Source organism: Mustela erminea, chromosome 2, assembly GCF_009829155.1.
Source record: "Mustela erminea isolate mMusErm1 chromosome 2, mMusErm1.Pri, whole genome shotgun sequence".
In the NCBI taxonomy this organism is placed as follows: domain Eukaryota; kingdom Metazoa; phylum Chordata; class Mammalia; order Carnivora; family Mustelidae; genus Mustela; species Mustela erminea.
Genome location: NC_045615.1, coordinates 59239114 through 59259054, shown reverse-complemented (window position 1 = coordinate 59259054; position 19941 = coordinate 59239114). Strand labels below are relative to the sequence as shown.

General features: G+C 38.8%; 1 protein-coding gene across 7 annotated transcripts in view; it reads left to right on the top strand.

Annotated features, from left to right (window-relative positions):
* PPP3CA (protein phosphatase 3 catalytic subunit alpha) overlaps positions 1 to 19941 on the top strand; it is a 320387-nt gene that overhangs the window by 145831 nt on the left and 154615 nt on the right. For all 7 annotated transcript variants that reach the window (XM_032333006.1, XM_032333012.1, XM_032333009.1 and 4 more), the window contains one exon: positions 6979 to 7179. In XM_032333006.1, the coding sequence (XP_032188897.1) occupies positions 6979 to 7179 (201 nt within the window). The remainder of the gene's footprint in view (positions 1 to 6978; positions 7180 to 19941) is intronic.

Here is a 19941-nt window from a genome sequence, read left to right as displayed (position 1 = left end):
AGTTTGCTAGTGAAATGATCAGTGCACATACCATGTCTAAAACTGAATACATTTTAAGGCTCAGCATCTGAGGGGCAATATTCAGAGGAGGCAGAAAAGGAGGTCTAAGGATGAAGGAGCTCATCAAAACTGTGGGAAAAAAAAAAAAAACCCACGAGTAAATTAATAAATTGGGCTTTTATTTATAGATTTACTGTGAAGTTTTTTTTTTTTGTTTTTTTTTTTTTTTTTTTTAGTTTCAGTGGGACCGGATGTTTCTGCTTACAAGATTAATATTCAACCACACTTGAGATGAGCAAGCATATTTTAATTTGACAGATATTAATGTCTGTAATGAAAGCCAGCGACTTTCAAACAAACAAGTGATGAATGTCTACAGGAGTGGAGTAAGGCGGGCCCTAGTGAATAAGTTCCTAGATGTTTCTTAGAGGCTAGCTGTGGTTAATTTTTAAGCTGCCCCTCCTGGACGACATGGTTTGTATATCTTTGCATATAGACGTGATGTACATGGATTAACAGGTATCCCCATACTGACAGATTTTTTTAAACCCAGAAGGATAGAAGTCAAACCTACTGGCTCAATATTAGAACCCAAGCAAAATTCAGTGAAAAGTCACCAGGATTTCCTTTTACATATGTCTTCACTGTTTATTCAGAAGCAGGATCAGATTTCAGGGTAATTTTATTTACTTACAAAGAAGTTACTTTTGTGTATTTTAACTGGCATTTTGTGTCTTAAAATTAGCATATTCTGTTTTTCATTCCTTACCTTCAAGGCAGAACCTCATCTTTTGGAGTCACCTAAAAAAATGAGATATTTATTCTATTCAGATGGAAGAAAGCTGTGTTTGTATCTGAGAGTTTATAGGAACTCAGATATAGCCTTAAAATAGATAAAGAAACTTTTTTTTCTTGCTTACTCATTATACATCATCTCTCATTTTCTTTAAATTTTGTTCTTCAGTTTTGTGGTTTAATGCTTTTCCAGGTATCTCAAGCAAAAACCAATAGATATAACCATGATACCATATCACCTGGTAATCTCTTCAGAGTCTGGATCTGCCAATATTTGTTTTCTCTTGCCTACTTCTTCGTGGTGCTTCTTACTGCCTGACGTTGAATACAGTGCATAGTAGGTGCTTACCAGGTGCTGGGTGATTGATTGGTTGGTTAGTTGACATGGTTTGATAAGAATAGTAGTTGTGACATATACAAATGTCCACTAGGGAAAAATGGAGTGCCAGGGTATGGAGGTCACCCAGAATGTGTTTAAGTTGTGTTTGACATGTGATATACTTAAACTGTTCTCTTAACATGTGCCAGCATAAGTATCTTAGTGCAGACAGTACTGTGAAATATGGAGCAAGAGCTGTTCCTGGACACGTTCTGATGACAGAGAGGGAAGGAATACACATGTCTGGACTTGCAAAGACTTCACATCTGCTATGTTTGATTGACATTGTGGAACATGTTTGGGGGTGGGAATCAAACTGCTTGGGGTTTTATATGTCTTTGCTTGTGGTATAGATCCGTGACTATCAGTCTGGACTTCCCATCAGTTTACCCTGGGTTTCTTTAAAACCATGCCTGGATAAATTAAATCAGAATTTCCAGAGGCTGCCCCTCAGCATCATTTATTTTTAAAAGGGATTCCAGTGTGCAATCAGTTTGAGATAGTTTGAAGTACTGTAGGAGCTAAATTTGAAAAAGAAGAACAATTACAGAATATAATTTCCACTCTCCCTATTCTTGGTTCCTGCTTGAGAAGGCTGCATCATGGTCCATAATAATGTAGAACAAAGGATTTATGCAATTTTAAATGTTCTAAATGTTCTAGTATCCATAATAAAAAATGAGGGAGAGGAGAAATTCATTTTAATAAATCGTGTTTAGCCCAATATATCCTGAACCTTATTTCAACATGTAGTGAACATAAAAATATTAATGAGATATTTTGCATTTCTTGTTTTCTCTTGTATCAAGTGCTGTAAATCCAGTGCACATCGTAGGCTTGCGGCCCATCTCAGTTTGGGCTGAACCCACCAACACCAGTCACTTTTCAAGCATTCAGTAGCCAGTAGTTGTTGCTACTCAATTGGACAGAGCAGACTTGGAAAAGTGCTGGAATCCAAACCAGGAGACCTAAAGTTAGCGGTTTTGCCAATGACTAATCCTGTGACCCTGGACAATTCACTTATCCTCTCTCTGGACTTTGGTTTCCTCTTATTTAATGTGAGGGGGTCAGGAGTCAGTCTGAACTGAGAGAGTTCTAATTGCCCCAGCAGTCATCACAGGGAAGAAGAGAGGCTGAAAGTGAGCTGCATTAAATTCTATTTCCTTTCGATATACTTCAGGTGTCTTTTTTTTTTTTTTTGAGTAAATAAAAATGAAGGAAAACAAAGGTTTGAAAAAAAATTTCTAGGCTAAATGTCTTTTTTTATCCGTGATTCTTTCTTGTCAGCATTTATGAGACCATTCCTGGAAGAGGTCAGGCAGCAGTTATGCTGCTCTTTTTCCAGTGAAGGTATCACCGTGACAAGGACCTTAGGGTGTTTCCCATCGAATAGTAGGAGTCCCCCCCCCCTTTTTTTTTAAGATTTCTTTTTATTTGACAGAGAGAGAGAGACAGTAAGAGAGGTAATACAAGCAGAGGAAGCCGGAGAGGGAGAAGCAGGCTTCCCGTCGAGCAGGGAGGCTGATGTGGGGCTCGATGCCAGGATGCTGGGATCATGACCTGAACCAAAGGCAGATGCTTAAACCACTGAGCCACCCAGGTGCCCCTAGGAGTCCCTTTAATTGTGGATAATGTGGCTCAGATTTGAGGAACAGAAGTCTTACATATCTAGATCTCCCCCAGAGTGAGAGCATATCACTTCCGGTTACCAGGACACATCATGGTCATCTAAAACTGATGCAACCTAAATCACAGAAGGAGACCCCTGAGTCTTTCAGAGGTGGGGTCCCCCTTGTTAGCCAGAACCTAGGGCTAGAATTATGCTGGCGTCCCAGTTTTTCTGACTTGGAATGTGTTTCTGATGAATGAATAGTTGACAACAACTTTAGTATCATTCTATGGATGCCAATATTGGATACATGTGATTTTGGTTCCTTGACTAGTAACCTTTCTCTGAATCGGGTAGACGAACTCTCTGGTAGCATCAACAAATAGGAAATAAAGATACAAGATCATGTTCTGTTCACTGGAAATCAGTAGCTGCCAGATTTCCACAGCTATTGACACAGGAACTCACTCCTGGTCCAGTATATTGTTTGCTTTTAAAGCTGTGATTTATGTTAGGAATCAGTTGAGGATGTATATCTCCCAAATTTTATCTACTTTGCTATCATATTTGAGGAAAAAAGAGTGACACTGAGTGGTAGTTGTGAAGCGGAGAAAGCTGAGAGGGTTTCTATCTACATTAGGATACTTCTGAGGAGACTATTAGAACACCATATTCCGTACTTAGTAGGCAGTTATGAAAAAATTGGTTGGGAAGAGTCAGCCAGATATCAACAGTTATTTCTTAATTTTATTAGATGTACAGACTCCGCTCCTTCAGTCCTGGCCTGCTCATGTAGCAATGAAAGCAACTTATAATACTCAAAACAATGGAGGGGAGGGAAAATCCAATTTTATTATATCAAGTGTAGCCATTTTTACAATTAATGAAAGATAGGTTTTCTATGCACATTGGAGTCTTTGGTCTAAGTAGTTTTTGCTCAGTATTTGGCACATGTCTGTGTGTAGGATGCCAGGTGAACAGAGAAAGCAAATAAAATGTGACCTTTGTAGGGCTGGTATTTTCTTTATGAAGCCAACGGGGGCACAGATACACAAATATTAGCTCACTTGTATGTTTTGTCCCAGAAAACTCCTCTCTGGCTTCCAGCATCTCTGCATTCCAACTTCGGCATCATCGCTGTGCATCTTGGATCCCTAGGGACCTTGCCATCTGTTTAACCGGTAAAGGGCCCCATCTCATCAGTGTTCTTATCATCCAGCTGGAAACAGAGCCCTCTGGTTGGCCTTTTTCCTCTCTTTCCTGCTCCTGTTTATTTGGAACCAGCTCCTCTATGTCAGAGCAGGTGGCTTCACCTTAGCCAGTTACCCAGGATTAGCCATTACTGGAAGGTAGAAGATCGGCCTCGAAGAGGGAGCATCTGTTACTGCAGTGAACTTGGCGTTGGAGAGAGCCTAGGAACTTGGACAAAGTCTAATTCATGAAGGTGATGCCTCTCAGGGTGTTCTTCTTTTGCCTCTCACCTTCCTCAATGCTTCAGTTCTTTCAGGTTTAACCCTTTCATCTTTCTTAAGTGTAATAAGGCCAGCTAGTCCACGGGTGTCCCACGGCCTTCATATGCCTGACAGTAAACCAGTCCCCTATCCTTTTGTGCTCCCAGGATTCTTGTACTATTGTGCACAGTCACTTCAACCTTCATAGTTGCCCAACTCTTACCTTAGGAAATCACTGAAAAGAGAAAAAAAAAATCGGCTCTTTGCCTTACCCTAGGTGTCCTCTTGAAGTTTCTTCCTTTCCAACCCCTGTCCTATGTGTGGGAGATCTTGAGGAGTTACCAGGTAAGATATTTTCTAATTTCAAACCATACATAAAGACCCACACTAAAAAAAACAAAAAACAGAAAACAGAAATGTGGCCATGGAAATGTGGAATGTTGCCATGTTTTCTTCATAAGTATATCCGTTGGATAAGAAAAAGCAGAGAAGACAAAGAAACAAAACGAGCAATTTTACCCCCAAATGCCTGAAGTCTAATGACCTAAATTCCTCATTTTTAAAAAAGATTTTATTTATTTGACAGAGATCACAAGTAGGCAGAGAGGCAGGCAGAGAGAGAGGGGGAAGCAGGCTCCCCACTCAGCAGAGAGCCTGATGCCGGGCTCTATCCCAGGACCCTGAGATCATGACTGGAGCCTTAGGCAGAGGCTTAACTCACTGAGCCACCCAGGCGCCCCTAAATTCCTCATTTTTTTCTCTTCCTTGTTTAATTCTTCTTGCCTTAGCTCTTATTGTACACTATGCTTTGGCATTATGCATTTTGTGTTTTAATTTACGTTATGGTTTTGTATTCTAGATCTGTGCTACCCTGAGCTGCCCCAAATAATTTTGAAAACAAATGTGGTCTTCATAAGATAAAAACGCCTCCCAGTATTTGTTAGAATTGCAATTCTAAAAAGTGATTCCCTCCTGACTTTACGATTACTAAGCACTGTCCTAAGTTTTTTTTGAGAAGCAGTGTAGTGTCCTTGTTGACACAGCTATTCTAGCATCGAACTGCTGGAGTTTATACTCGTTGGGTCGACATAGAAATCGCTAGGCGATTGTCTTGGGCAGAGTGCTTAATATTTTTAAGCCTCAGGTTTTTCCCCCACAGTAATGCTGTGAGGTCTAAGAACACTGATATGTAAACACACGCGCATACGTCTTACTCATCTCACAGCTTTCCTGTTGTGTCTGACTTTATTACCCGAACGAAACCTGGCATAAAGGAAACATTCTATAAATGTTAGCTCTGGGTGTTTCTACGTACTTGAGTTATTATAACAATGCTCCGAGAGATGTAATCCCCAATCTACAGGTGAGGCAACTGAAGCCAAAGGAGGTGATTTCCCTTGCCCAAGGTCATAAAACTGGTGGGTGTACAAAGCCAAGGCTTGCTCCCAGGTTCATCTGACCACAAAAGCCTCATGCTTCTCCACTGAACGTACTTCTGCCGATTCATTTTGGCTGCATAGTTAACTAGATATGCTTGGATTATTAAGAGAATCAAGTTGCATCCATTAGTATAGGTTTACATCCTGATTTTTCTTTTCTTTTAAGTACTTGTAATTTCTCTTGGATAGCAAATCTATGCTACTAGAGTGCACACAATTTTTTGCTATTGCTCTACTGTAAATCTTGCTCCTGTGAGAGACGATTTCAGGAAGTTAGGAGGCAAGGTTTATTCCTGAATATCAAATGTTCTTTCTAAGAGAGAAACCATCGTATGGAGATGTTCTTGTGCATATGGTATAATGCACATGACAGCTGAAAGGTTCATGAAACTGTGTTTATGGTCCTTCTAGATATTTCTAAGAGGTCTGAGTTGTTTTCCAGTAATGACTCCTCATGTAAAATAGACAATGACTCACCCTCACAGAAGGGACTTATTGGCCATTTATCAGAAATTTAACCTTTGTGATACCATCTCTAACCATGGACCTTTAGATGTCTTGGTACATTGTAGAGGTTTAGTGAATATCCTTAGCTGAATGAGTGAGTCAATGTATACGCAGATGTAAAGAGTGACAGTAGCTATCAGAGAGCTTCTTACTGTTAAGGTATGGGGGTGTGGGTGAAAGAAAGAATGTTTGGTTCCGGGTCTGAGCAGTCAGTTGTGTTTGTTATTATATCATATCCCTAAATATCCGTGTCTCCTCCCTGACACCGTATTGTCCTTCACTGTTCGAGATGATCCTCTGTTATACGCGCACACGAATCCCGATTCCCTGTTTAATGTTCAGTGCATTTTTTGCATTTTTGCTCTTAGATTTCTGCTCTCTCCTTAAACACTGAGTCAGTAAGTTTACTCAGAGGTGTGACTTTCTTTGGAGGGCCAAATCTGGTCTGGGAGACCTTTTCCCAGTGGAGACACATCTCCTCCTGTGTTAGTTATGGTTGGATGTGTAGAAACTATTGTCTTTTGTAGAATTGATTATTGCCTAACAGAAACATCTCCCTCTCTTTTTATTAACTTAATCAGGGTCTTCTAGATGCAATGTAAATTTTCTTTCAGTAGTCAAATCTAGAATCAAAGAAAGAAAGCAGTCTTCCATTCTTGACAACCCTTGATTTTATTTTAATGTGGGAACTTTTAAAATACTCCAATAGGTGTTAGTAATAGAGGGAGATATTTGGTAGCTATTATTGAATTTTTATTGGGTTTGGCTAATGGAATAATTTGACGTTTTCTTTTTCAGCTGTCCCATTTCCTCCAAGTCACCGGCTTACAGCAAAAGAAGTGTTTGATAACGATGGGAAACCCCGTGTGGATATCTTAAAGGCCCATCTCATGAAGGAGGGCAGGCTGGAAGAGAGCGTCGCATTGAGAATAATAACAGAAGGGGCTTCAATTCTCCGACAGGAAAAAAATTTGCTGGATATTGATGCACCAGTCACAGGTAAGTCTGGAGGATGGAGACTGCCCACTTGTAGTCACACTTTGTTCTTAGCATCAAATCAAAAAATCCTAGATACCAAGGAGTCGTCAAATACCTTTTTCGTCTTACTCTTTAACTGTCAACTTTTTACATGAAGGAGTAAAGCTATGATGCAGATATAACTATTTTTTAATTTCATGTATTGAATATCTGTAAGATGGTGATGCTCTGAAAAGTGTTGTACAGTTCAGAGGTGAGGAAGATATTCTGAAATAATACTTTACTTTGGAGCTGATCTTGTTTGTTGGTGGAAATACTATCTGGCACAGAGGACACAAAACATTTGTTGGGAAAGATTGGACAAGGTACACCAAGACATCCACAGTGGTTGAGAAAGTGACGGAGTTAAAGCCGTTGTTCTCAAAATGTTGTCCCCAGACTAGCATTATCATCTCATCCCTCTGAAACTATTAAAATGTAAATTCTTAGGCCCTGCCCCAAATGACTGAGTCTTATTTTCTGGGCTGAGGTCATTTCTGTTTCATCAAGTCCTCTAGGAAATTCCAGTACACATTCAAGTTTGAGAACCACTGAAGTTTAGGAAGAGGCCAAATTTCATGCCTTCTTATGGTATTTTGTATCTAGAAAATGTCTTCACTTTGAGTTTTTTTTGCTCTGTTACTTCTTACGGGCAGATACATACTTTTGTATATAAGTATAACCTCTCTTAGTCCATCAAAATTAAATATTGCCCAAAACAATGTTGTATGGTGTAGTGGATCAAATATTAGAGACTTTTGATCTATCCTTTATAGAGTTTCTAAACTCGTAAGTTTTTTATTCTCTTTCTTTCTTTCTTTCTTTCTTTCTTTCTTTCTTTCTTTCTTTTTGGAGAGGCTAAAAATTATTTGTTGTCTCCTTAATTATTATCATTCTGGCAAAGGAAAAAAAATTAGACATAAGATTTTGTCCTTTTCATAATAAAGGGGGGGTATTTTAAAATATTTTATATATACTACTGATTGTTTCTTCCAAATCTTTATTACTTACATAATGATTGGCCTTCAAAGGTATATTTAAGTATTATTGTTAAGAGAAAAATAAGCTCTCTAGAATATCAGACCAGACCTTCCTTGGTCAACATGTCCTTAACGGTTCTTATTCCAAAGAAATTGACAATCTTGATGTTTTATTTTTGGTTGGTAATGCAATTTTTCTTGTTTGTAATTCAAAAGATATAATGAATGTGTTTGGGGCCAGGCAGCAGGAGAAATTAGCTCTGATGGTGTTAACTCAGTTTTGGCCAGTGTTGAGTAAATCAAGCCATGGATTCACTCTGTGTGTATCACTGTGAACCCCATTTTCCATGTGTTCAAATGGAGTCTTGCTTTATTATCTCTAATTCCTACACACTGTAAAAACAAGACAAAACCAATGTCAACATTCTTTACTTTCTTAGATACTAAAATGCTAAATTTGTTTGGTATCCAGATACAAGTGTAGAAGCCACCAGCAAAAAATAAAACAAAAAAACAAACCAAAACAAACAAACAAAAAAACTACTGTAAGAATTGGTCATAAATTCCACTTATAAATTAATGATAAAATATTAGGTAAATGACATATTTACCATTAAGCTTGTTTTTGTTAAGAATGAATGGCTTGGTATTTTGAATTTATTTTTTATTTCACATGATAATGTGTGACTTGCAATGAAGAATTCATGTTAAGTTCACTAATGAGCCCAGTAGGTGGTAATGGAGGTGATAATTATCATTTAACAAAACATGTAAAATAGATATTTAGGGCAATATATTTTCTGGGATGCAGTCAGCTTTTCTTTTTGATTAGGTCCTGTGCTGAAAGAACACACAGAGAAGATTCTGGAAGAGTCAGATTTAGGATGTTTTATCCCAGAAACCTTCTGGAGTCCATGGACTAATTGCCCCCATGTTCAGTACAGATCACACTTGGTTCTTTCTAGTGAGATACCAGCAGACAGTTTGGCAGAGTTTGGAGTATAGCTATGAAGAGACTTTAGAAATCAGGACTCAGTCATGTATAACATTCCCAGGGGAAGCTAAAACCCAAAGCTTTTTAGATAGTGACAGAAGCAGCTACGGAGACATCACAGAATATGTAGCACTAGTGAAATATAATCCAAGCAGGAAAAACTTTTCTCTAGAGGAATGTTTATATTTCATAACAGAAGCAGAATCCCAAGGAACCTCTTGTAGATTCCATTGTAGTGATCTCTTTTCCTCTTTTCTGAGAACATAAGGATGTGGAGTCATAGTGAAAATGGGAATAGAAAAAAAGAGAAGAGAAAAAAAATATTTTAACATTTGGGTAAAAGGGAAAAAGGAAAAAACCTTTTTCATGTAATTCACCATAAAGCTAGATTTATAGTTTCATATCCCAGCCCATGAGTTTCTGAGCAAAAGCTGAAACCTGCAAAAATGCAAAATGAAATCAGGATATGTTGATCAGACAATATTACAATGCCTTTTATTTTAAGATAATTCTCATAAGAGTCTGAGCTAGCAGTGTAATGTGCATTTTTAAATATTTTGTTGTTGTTGTTTGTTTGTTTTGAGAGAGAGAGAGAGAGAGAGTTGGGCAGAGAGCAAGGGAGAGGGAGAGAGAATCCCAAGCAGACTCCCCCCTGAGTGTGGGGCCTGGCAGGATGGGCTCCATCTCATAACCATGAGATCATTACTTGAGCCAAAATCAAGAGTCAGATGGTTAAATGACGGAGCCACTCAGGCTCCCCATGTATTTTTAAATTGAGAATATTTGTTGCTTAGATGACTGAATCAGTAAGGTTGTCCTTTTTTTACTGATACTAAGCTATGCAGTACAAGTCATAGTTGACACTTAAAAATCTTCGGGATAGAGTATTCTTTATGTGGTTCAGAACTCCACCCTTAGAAAAGATGGAAAACCCAGTTCAGAGGAGAAGGAAGAAGTGGTAGAAGAAGGAAGTAGAATAGGAAGGGGAGAAGGAAAATAATATAGAGATATTATTTTATATGATATACAAATGATATATACGCAATGAGAATGAAAGGTATAATATACAAATGAGAACCTGTGATAAAGGTTAAGAGGAAAGAAGCAAGGACTTTTAATGTGCTGGAAAATCCTGAAGCCTGACAACTTGGTGATATCCAAGTGGTATTAAAAATAATCTCTCACCTGCATATGTGAAGTTCCTGAAATGGTGAGGTGAGTGAGTCCTGGAGAAACTGGTAACTTCTTGTGTGGAATTCACCTTTAAGTGGGATAGTTCTATAAACTCTCAAAATGAAACAAATGACAAGTATTTTGTAGTTACACACAAAAGCCCTCCCCCACTTTCCCTCTAGTCCTCCCCACTCCCAGTTTTTATCCATAAAACTGTTTTGCTCACAAATGTTTAGAAAAAAGCCTTGCTAATATCTGTGCGATGGTTTGCCCCCATTTTGAGAAAAACCTAGAAATTAGTATTCAAGTTATTTGAAATCTGGACATTTCATTTCTTGAGCAGATCTTTCATGTTTAAATGAACCAAGTTGCCCAAATCACCTTCCCCCACTTGAAGTGTTTATAAGATAGTGAAAGGTTTATAGTTATTTCAGATTTTCTTTTCCCTTAAAATGCTGTACATTTTATTTGGGGGAAGAAGAACTGGGAAGCTGCCTAGTCCCAACCTGGCCTTTTGGGTGTGTCCCTTTGGAGGAGATAATGCACTGTGTACCTTGCGCTCCAGGGGGTTAGATTCAGATCAACCAGTGGCCTCCTCAGGGGCGTAGAGGTGACCATTAGCCAGGGGTCTGCAATCAAGACAAGGAAGGTATGAGGCATGTTTTGCTTTTTTCTCTAAACTAACTTGCCTCATTAGAATGTTAGCTGTTTCAGAGATTTAATTTGAAGAATGTATTTCTGTGTTGGAGACATTTTCCTTCTCTGATTCTTTTAGGAAAATTCCTAAAATTTCCTTCTCCAATTCTTTTAGGAAAATTCAGTTGAGTTTATCTTTGTTTCCTTGTAACGTACAAATGGGATAGGTAGCCAGAGGTCAGTGTGGCCACTTACTATGGACTGAATGTTCATGCCCTCGCACCTCAATATTCAGATGCTGATGCACTAGTCCCCAATATGATGGCATTTGGAGGTGGGCCTTAGGGAAGTAATTAGGGTTAAATGAGGTCATGGGGTTGGAGCCCCCATGATGGGATTATTGCAGGTCTGAGAAGAGGAAGCGATGAGAGCTCTCTCTCTCTCCTCCACCTGAGGATACAGTAAGATGATCCCTATAAACCAGAATAGGGTCCCCATCAAACACTAAATATATACCAGCACCTTGATCTTGGACTTTCCAGCCTCCAGAACTGTTTGTTGTTAAAGGTACCCCATCTCCAATGTTCTCTTGAAGTGGCCTGGACCAAGATCCAGTTCATTTTGGGAATTCAATTTAATGAATATTTATTGAACATTTATCTTGTACAGGTGGTGTGGGTTATACAGAGATGAATCAGATGTCGTCTCTGCTCTCAGGGGGCTCAGAACAAGATAAGGAAAACTGATATTTTTGGCCAGAGATATCAAACTATGGATTATACAATATATAATCTAGATTTATTCAAGCAAATTAAGAAGTACCAAACTGGATATAGCTAATTTAAATCCAGAACGTTTTCCTATCTTCTAAATGGCTAGGGTTTTCCTGCCTGACACTGCCCACTGATTGTTATGTTCTGTCTTAAGTAAAAGAAACCGTTAAATAGCCAGGATCCTAACTATCTTGATTAGGGATTGAGAACTCCTCTAGAAGGTCAGGAGCTGTGGAGGATAAGTACAGGAGGTCTCGTCCTTGACCAGAATACTCAAGGTCTGTTCAGGGAGTCAGACACAAAAGCACATAATTACTGTATAATTTGTTAAGAACTGTAATGAAGATGCCACGAACTTAGTGTGGGAACTCAGAAAAAGGAATGCAGGGAGGTCAAAGGTTCCACAGATTTCATGGTATTTGAACTGGATCACATCTGAGAAGTAAAATTTTACTCTGTAAAGGATATTTTGAGCAGAGTCAATGGCATATCAAAGGTAACGGCGTTTTGTGTTTTTTGTGTTTGTTTGTTTGTTTGTTTTTGGTGAAGTGGTAAGACTTGGTTTTGGAGGTTTGCTGTGGGAATCCACGGTCTCAGAAGGGGTGAGGGTTGGGGGAGACTGAGGTTGGAAGGTCCGGGTTGGGAATGAGCCCCTGGTAGGCAGCGCTGAGATGTTCCGATACTGTTCTGTAGGCACTGGAGAGTCTAGGGGTCTTTGAGCAGGGACTTACATAATCATGTGTGTGACTAGAATCACATCCTGGAGGAGGTGAGTGGAACGGAGTGGGAAGGAACTCTGGGGAGAGGCTTTGGTTAGGAACCTATCATATTCTCCCAGAGAAGCCAAGACGATGCCTTTGGCAGGGTAGGGGATTTGGATATGATTTTGATTACAGGTCTTTTAAAAAATGATAATTAATACTAATCTTAAAACATCTGATAGTTTGTACTTGAAAGTCAGTCCACAAGGACTACTACTTGAATAAGTTAGGTGGTTTATGCAAGGATCCAATTTCCTACATTTCTTCTTGAAGTTTTCGTACTTTCCTGTTTTCCCTTCGAGGGAGCAGAGAACATTGCCCTCATTTGTAAAGCAAAGCAGACCAGAAGCTTAGGTTTTGAATCCAGTGATTTAGAACTCATTTGCTGCTCTTTGGGCGGAGGGGATAGGCCTGCGTCAGCCGGGCAAACTGCTAATCTCTCCAGTTCGTCTGTTTCCTGCAGGGGGGGATTTGTCCCTGGGGCAGCGAAAGGATTCCCTTAGTGGCTGTGTCTGCCATTTAGCATGTCAAGCAGTTGCCAGGAGAGCCCTCTGGCTTTGTTCCTGGATGTGAGAGTGTACCAGTGGCCAAGTTTAAGGTCATGGCATTCCTTCCCTTACAGCAGCTGACGTCAATTAGGAGAATTCCCCATGCCTTTACTCTGGGGAGAGTTAAGTGGGGATAAGAATCCAGTGTCTTTTGAGACCTAAAAGATCAGTGTTTACTCTCCTCCTACTGTCATTTGTCACTATCAAAGCCTAACGTGGCCTTAGTTTATATGGGGATAAAATATTACTTCTGGGGCATTTTGCCCACTTAGATTTCAGTGGCCAAATCTCGAGGGCCTTCCCTTCAGCCAGAGGCCTGTTTTGGTACCCGGCCCACTGCTGGCAGTCAGCACATTTCAGCCCGGGCCTGTGGCCGGAGCGCATCATTTTGAAGTCCTTATTCTCCTTAGTTTTGACCCTTGATTAAAAAAAAGAAAAAAGAGGGACGCCTGGGTGGCTCAGTTGGTTAAGCAGCTGCCTTCGGCTCAGGTCATGATCCCAGCGTCCTGGGATCGAGTCCCGCATCGGGCTCCTTGCTCTGCAGGGAGCCTGCTTCTCCCTCTGCCACTCTGTCTGCCTGTGCTCACTCACTCTCTCTCTCTGACAAATAGATAAATAAATTAAAAAAAGAAAAAAGAAAAAAGAAAAAAGATAATGTTGATAAAAGGTCACAGCATGTGAGCCAGAGTCCTTTCCCATGCATGACACGTTTGCCTCTCTGGTTTGGCAAGGCTGGTTTTAGGAAAACGATCTTAAGCAGGAGAGAAGGGAGTTTCAGCAGTCTGAGTTCATGTTTCTCAAAATTGAGCACGGATCAGAATCACCTGAAGGACTTTATTAAAACACAGGTTGCTGAGCTGCACCTCCAGAGTTTCTGATTTGGTAGGTCTGGGGGTGGGCTGGGGGTGGGCCTGAGAATTTGAATTTCTAAGAGCTTCCCAGGTGCAGATGATACCCTTGGTCTGGGACCTCACTGTGGGAACCACTGGTTTAAGTGACTGGTCTGAGGTCTCCTGGCTAGTAAGCCGAAAACCTTGTTTTGAGCAGGCACCATTCAGGTACCTCCTGCTTCCTTATCACACCGTATGACATGCGGTTTTCTGCCTCTGTATAAGATTTTTAAAAATCAGGCATTTTCAGTTTCTTTCACAAAATTTGTTCTTGCTTATTACTGAAAAAAAAAAATGCTAAGAGTGCTATTAAAGGTTCTCAAGAAATAGAAAGAAATAAATTATTTTGTTTGTTGATCATGATTGGTTTTATTTTAAATAAAAATGTGTTGCTGTAACGCAAAGAGGGGGGAGACAAAACAATAGTGCTTAGCGTATTTGGCGTACAGAGTTTATCTGTACAGTTTTTCTCAGTGAAAAGAGCTCTCACAAGCTCTTTGAGAGTGGACTGTATAGAAGACTATGGCTGGGACAGTTAATAAAGGGGGAGGAAAAGGGAAGACTGAGATCAAAAGCATCTTTACGTGAATTGTTTGGTAATGAATGGAGTATTATATTAAGAATAGCTGAGCCATAGTCCTCCAGCACTCGTGTGTAACGAACGAGTCAGTAATAATCTGTTGACCTCAGTAAACATGTAACACCATCCAAAAGAAACATTTGACAGTCATTACACTTACATCATAATTACCACGAACAGATATTTTGCTTTAAGATGCAGCATACCCTGTCCTTTTCAGTTTGCCTTAAACCGGTACTTCTCACAAATAGTGTTTAAGCACCACTGGTAAGGTGATGCCTAGAGCTGTTTTCTTTTTTCCTTCCTTTTTTTAAAACATTTTATTTATTTTTCAGAGAGAGAGAGAGAGAGAGAGAGCGCGAGCACAAGCACTGGGAGCAGCAGGCAGAGGGTGAGGGAGAAGCAGACTCCCCACTGGGCAGAGAGCCTGACCTAGGGCTCAATCCCAGGACCCCGGGATCATGACCAGAGCCAAAGGCAGATGCTTAACAACTGAGCCACCCAAACATCCTATCTGTAGTTGTTTTGATAGGAAGATGAAAATCCCTAAAATTATTATCCTTAAACCTGAAAGTTATCCCTTGGAGTAATAATATTCTGATTGCTTTGTAGAAAGTTGAAATGTATTAATATATTGTAGTCAGTATTACTAGGGCTTGAAGAGAAGTAGTGTTTCAGATAATACCAGAATTCTTCCAGATGAGGAAAGAACATTTTTCCTGGGTATCTGCAGGGAAAAATATAGATGCTCTTCCTTTTGTCAAGGCGGATTATATCCATGTTTCCAGTCTCATCTCATGTTACATTTTCTCACCCAAGTGTCCCTAATAATTTCAAACACTACTGATTTTATTTTCTTGTGGGCCAGTAATGTTTCTAGGTTTTAATGGACATTCCCGAATGCTGGTCACAGACTGGTTCTGGTTTATGACAGACTTTTTGTTGGTCCAGAATGCAGTTATCGTTTTCAAATTAGTAAGAATGCTTTTTTTTGGGTATATGAAACTATGGTCATGGTAGATGGTAATTGTTTTTTTATTGCTTTTTGGTGAATGAATAAATGGGTTATTTTGTTGTAAGGCTAATATTTAATTTCTTGCTTTACATTATTGTTATAAACACTGGATTTTCTAACTCGTGTTTTCACCCGGCCCTGTGAAGGAAGCACTATTATCAGCTCCATTTTACAAATGAAGAAACTGAAGCTCAGTGAGGTGTCATATCTAAGTTTACCCTTCTAGAAGGTGCCAGAACTGGTATTAAAGCCCAGACAGTTCAACTGCATCTATTCCCATTTTATTTGGATGATACAGAATTATTAATTCTGGGAGTAGTCATATAGTATGGCATTTAACAATATTGTACTGATTTTTTTCATCGTTTCATGCTGTTATCCTATTAAACGTTAACATCTGAGGATATAGATTTTCTGTTATGGTTTTTTGGATGTTCCTCTATTTCAAAATACATTTAATGTAAATGCACTGCTGATTTGCACATAGTAAATTATGAAAATAATAGAAGCATACAGTCACCTCCAAAACAGAGTTCACATCCGTGTATGTGTATGGATATGTCTGTTTCCGTGTGTGTCAGTGTAATCATTTAAATGACTGTTATCTTTTTATTCTGTTCTTTTCTCCTCCATAGCTATTTGTCTGTTTGTGTCTTAAGTGGAATATTTTGGACATACAAGATATTGGAGAAATAAAATAGATGAACTTGTCAGAAGTAGCTTCTTATAGAATAATCTGTGGTTTGTTTAGTGGATCAGTAAGGGGAAAATAATATTAAGTTTTGAGGCAGCTTTAACTTTAGCTTTAGCGCTATTTAAAATGACTATCTTGGCATATAAAATGTATTATTTAAAATATTAAATGGTTTCATACGTATACTCTTGCCAGTGTTAAGATACATTCCCTGAGAGAAGGCCGGTAGGCAGTTCTGTCCTGGCTTGGTTTTTGTCTGCGGGTCCCGCTCTCCACCAGCATCACTGCGTGAGCACTGTCTCTTGCAGTAACGTGAAAGTCCATGGAGAGCTTTGAGACATGAGTCCATCTGTTGGAGAGGTAAAAAAAAAAAACAAAACACAAAAAATCACACAGAAAAAACCCACAAAAAAATCCCAAAAGCTATCAAAAGTTCAATGTTTATTTTTTAATATTAAACACTGATATATATATATAATATGTATTATATATATACAAATTATATATATATATAAATACAAGAGTAAATTACAAACTGATAACAAGTCTCCTTTAAGTTGCCTTTATCATATAAAAATGACACTTCTCATACAATGTGGTTTGTAGAAATAGGATTTTATGGATTATATGAAAAGAGAAAACCAACAAACCAACCCCACATCTAGGGGGTAATCAAATCTTTTTCAGAGATTTTTATGAAACAGCATCCTATTTTAATATTCTAAACAAAATTTAAATTCCTGCTATCATTTGGTCACTGTTTGACTTCAGTTTGGTGTATAATATGCTTTCCTGTAATTAATTTCTGTTCACAGTTGATCTTGTGGTCCGTGTATTAGCCAGTTTTAGACACAGAGGCAGTGTTTCATTCTGTTCCTTAAGATATTTAGAGTTTGGACACCAAGGCTTTTGAACTTCAACTTCATGAGAGTCTTATATGTAGGCAAAAAGAAACTTGACCTCTTTTTCTCTTTCTTTAAGCTTTTCTTAATTTTTTTTTCTTCTAATGCTGTCTTCTGAATTGTCCTGTTTCTTATTTACAATGAACAAAGCCCGGTGAAAGAGTAAAATGAGGATTTATGGGAAGGACAACTGTAGGTAAAATTTAAGGAAAGATGAAATTATTAACCAGACCTTCTTTTTCTGTGAAGACTCCATTTGTAGTTTTTGTTTGTTTTAATAATAATCGATGTCAAGATACTGCTTGATTCACAGTGCCTTTCTTTCCGGATTCATATTCTTTGTTATATTCACGACAGTATTATTGTTGTGTCCTTTGGGTTTTGTGATTAAAGTCTGATGTTTTGCTCTTAAGAAATTGATGTGGAATTCATGAATTTGATTCCACTTCAGAGACGCAGCTGTTGACATGATCTCCGCCCGTGCTCTCTGATTTGAGATGCCATCTGGTGGTATGCATTCGATACATCGAGCTGTGCTTTTCACTGCCATCGGAGTCTTTATCCTTCATTGCTTATGAAGGTGAATATTTGTTGAAATGACTTGCAAAGACGTCTGTTTTCATTTCAAACAAAGGATCTTTTGTACCTTACTTTCTGTTTTCTCAAAGTAATATGCCTCTGTGCCTTGGTCTTTATTAGCCTAATCTGATTCTTTCTTAAAACAACATTGACTTTGAAAATCAGGCTCCAATGTTAGGAACGCAGAGCTCACAGAATTGAGCTCACAGAAATTTGTAGATATTCAGCATCTCCTTTAAGATCCTAATTACATATGCTTTTCATTTTATTTTCAAGTAGTATTTCGGATTGGGTATTTGGATATCATGTGACGAATAGGAGATTACCAGATAATTCTAAACATGAAACAGATTATTCGTTTAAAATTCTCTCCCTCATGTTTTAAACATTAAAGGCCAATTCCTTCAAAGGTGGATCTTAGCTTAATCTTAACGACTGCTTTCTTCGCCTTCTTCAAGAGATAAGCTGGTGATACTTATTAAATATATATCAAAGCGAGGTGAAAATTTGGAAAGTTAATTGTCTGCATTTTTGATGTGAAATATCCATTCCACTTAAGAACCTGACTTGAGGAAATGTCCAAAAAAAAAAAAAAAAGATTTTTGTTTTATTTTGTTTTGTATTTTGGGAGCTGTTTTATATGAGTTGTGGCTCCTTAGCTTAGTTTATTGGGGGCATGGTGGCAGTGAGGCAATTTATAGAATCTTTTCCCTCTGTGGGCTGTTCAGCATTCTCAGATTATACTCAAACTTCTGGTTCAGCCAGTTTATCTGGGGGAGAAAAAAATAAAAGAGAGAAAAGAAAAGAAAAAAAGGATGGAATGAGAAGAGGTGAGAAAAGGAAGTGTGATTTAATCTCTGCTGTGCCGATCACCTGAGGTACCTCTAAGGACAGTGCCATTGACTAATGACCACGTGACAATAACTTCACTTTCACCCTATGTGGTATCGGGGTTAAAAATTATGGATCTTGGGACACCGGGATGGCTCAGTCATTAAGCGTCTGCCTTCGGCTCAGGTCATGGTCCCAGGGTCCTGGGATCGAGCCCCACATCAAACTCCCTGCTCAGCGGGAAGCCTGCTTCTCCCTCTTCCCACTCCCCTTACTTGCTTACATAAAGTCTTTAAAAAAAAATTATGGATCTCTAGATTTGCATTCTGGATCTGCAGTTTTCTAGCTTTATACCACTGGGCAGCTTGTTTCACCTCTGGAAACCCCAGCTTCCTGATCTTTGAAGAGATGGGGTATTAGTCTCATGCCTGTTGCTTCCAATAACGTGAAATGCTGCAGCCACAGCTAAGTGCCCAGTAAACAGTAGCTGGGTGGTTATTATTGCTACATCCATTCTTGTCATGGCGGTTATTGTTGTTGTGCAGCTAATATTCCAGCCATCGGTTCTCTTCTAGTGTTGGGTGATTAGAAACCCAGAGCGCTTCTGATTGCTCATCTGGATTTTGTAGCAGGCATCATGCTTCTCCTTTCATGGAACAGGTCAATACTGAGAAGGCTGTGGAATTCAGGAGGGAGCAGACAGATCCTCCGGCTGATGGCTTCCCACCCCTCATCCTTTCTAAATTGCAAATGAGTTTCAATTTTAATTAAGGAAAAATACATTTTGCATTTGTGAACATAGTCATTTTGTCCATAGTCAGGACCTTAAGTAGAAGGAAGGAATAATGTGGTACCTGGCAGGCTCAGTCAGAAAAGCATGGGACTCGGTCTCGAGGTTGTAATTTCAAGCCCCACATTGGGGGTAGAGAATACTAAAAATAAATAAATTAATTAATTAATTAATAAACAAACTTTATTTTTAAAAAAAGAGGGAATGAAAAAAATTTTTAAAAAATCCTGTGAAATGTGAGGTATTAAGTTATCTTTTGAAATTGGAAGTAATTCAAATATGGGAGGGTGGGTCTTGCTCAGGCATCCCAAGTCAAGTGGTAATTTTCCATATTTGACAGCTGAATATCATTTGACACAACCACATTTTCGTTTCAAATTTGATTGATTGACTTTTTAAATAACAGTTCATGGAACTACCAACAAAGTGCACATTATCTAGATTTTACATTTCCTATGTAATATGCAACTGTAGATTGCTCTCTGACATTTAAATCAGATAAATGTGACTGGGATTTCCAGTGTTTTTTTTTTTTTTTTTTTTTTTTTTTTTTTTGTTCTCTTCCACTGGCCACCCTAGGGCCAAAATCAATGATAAG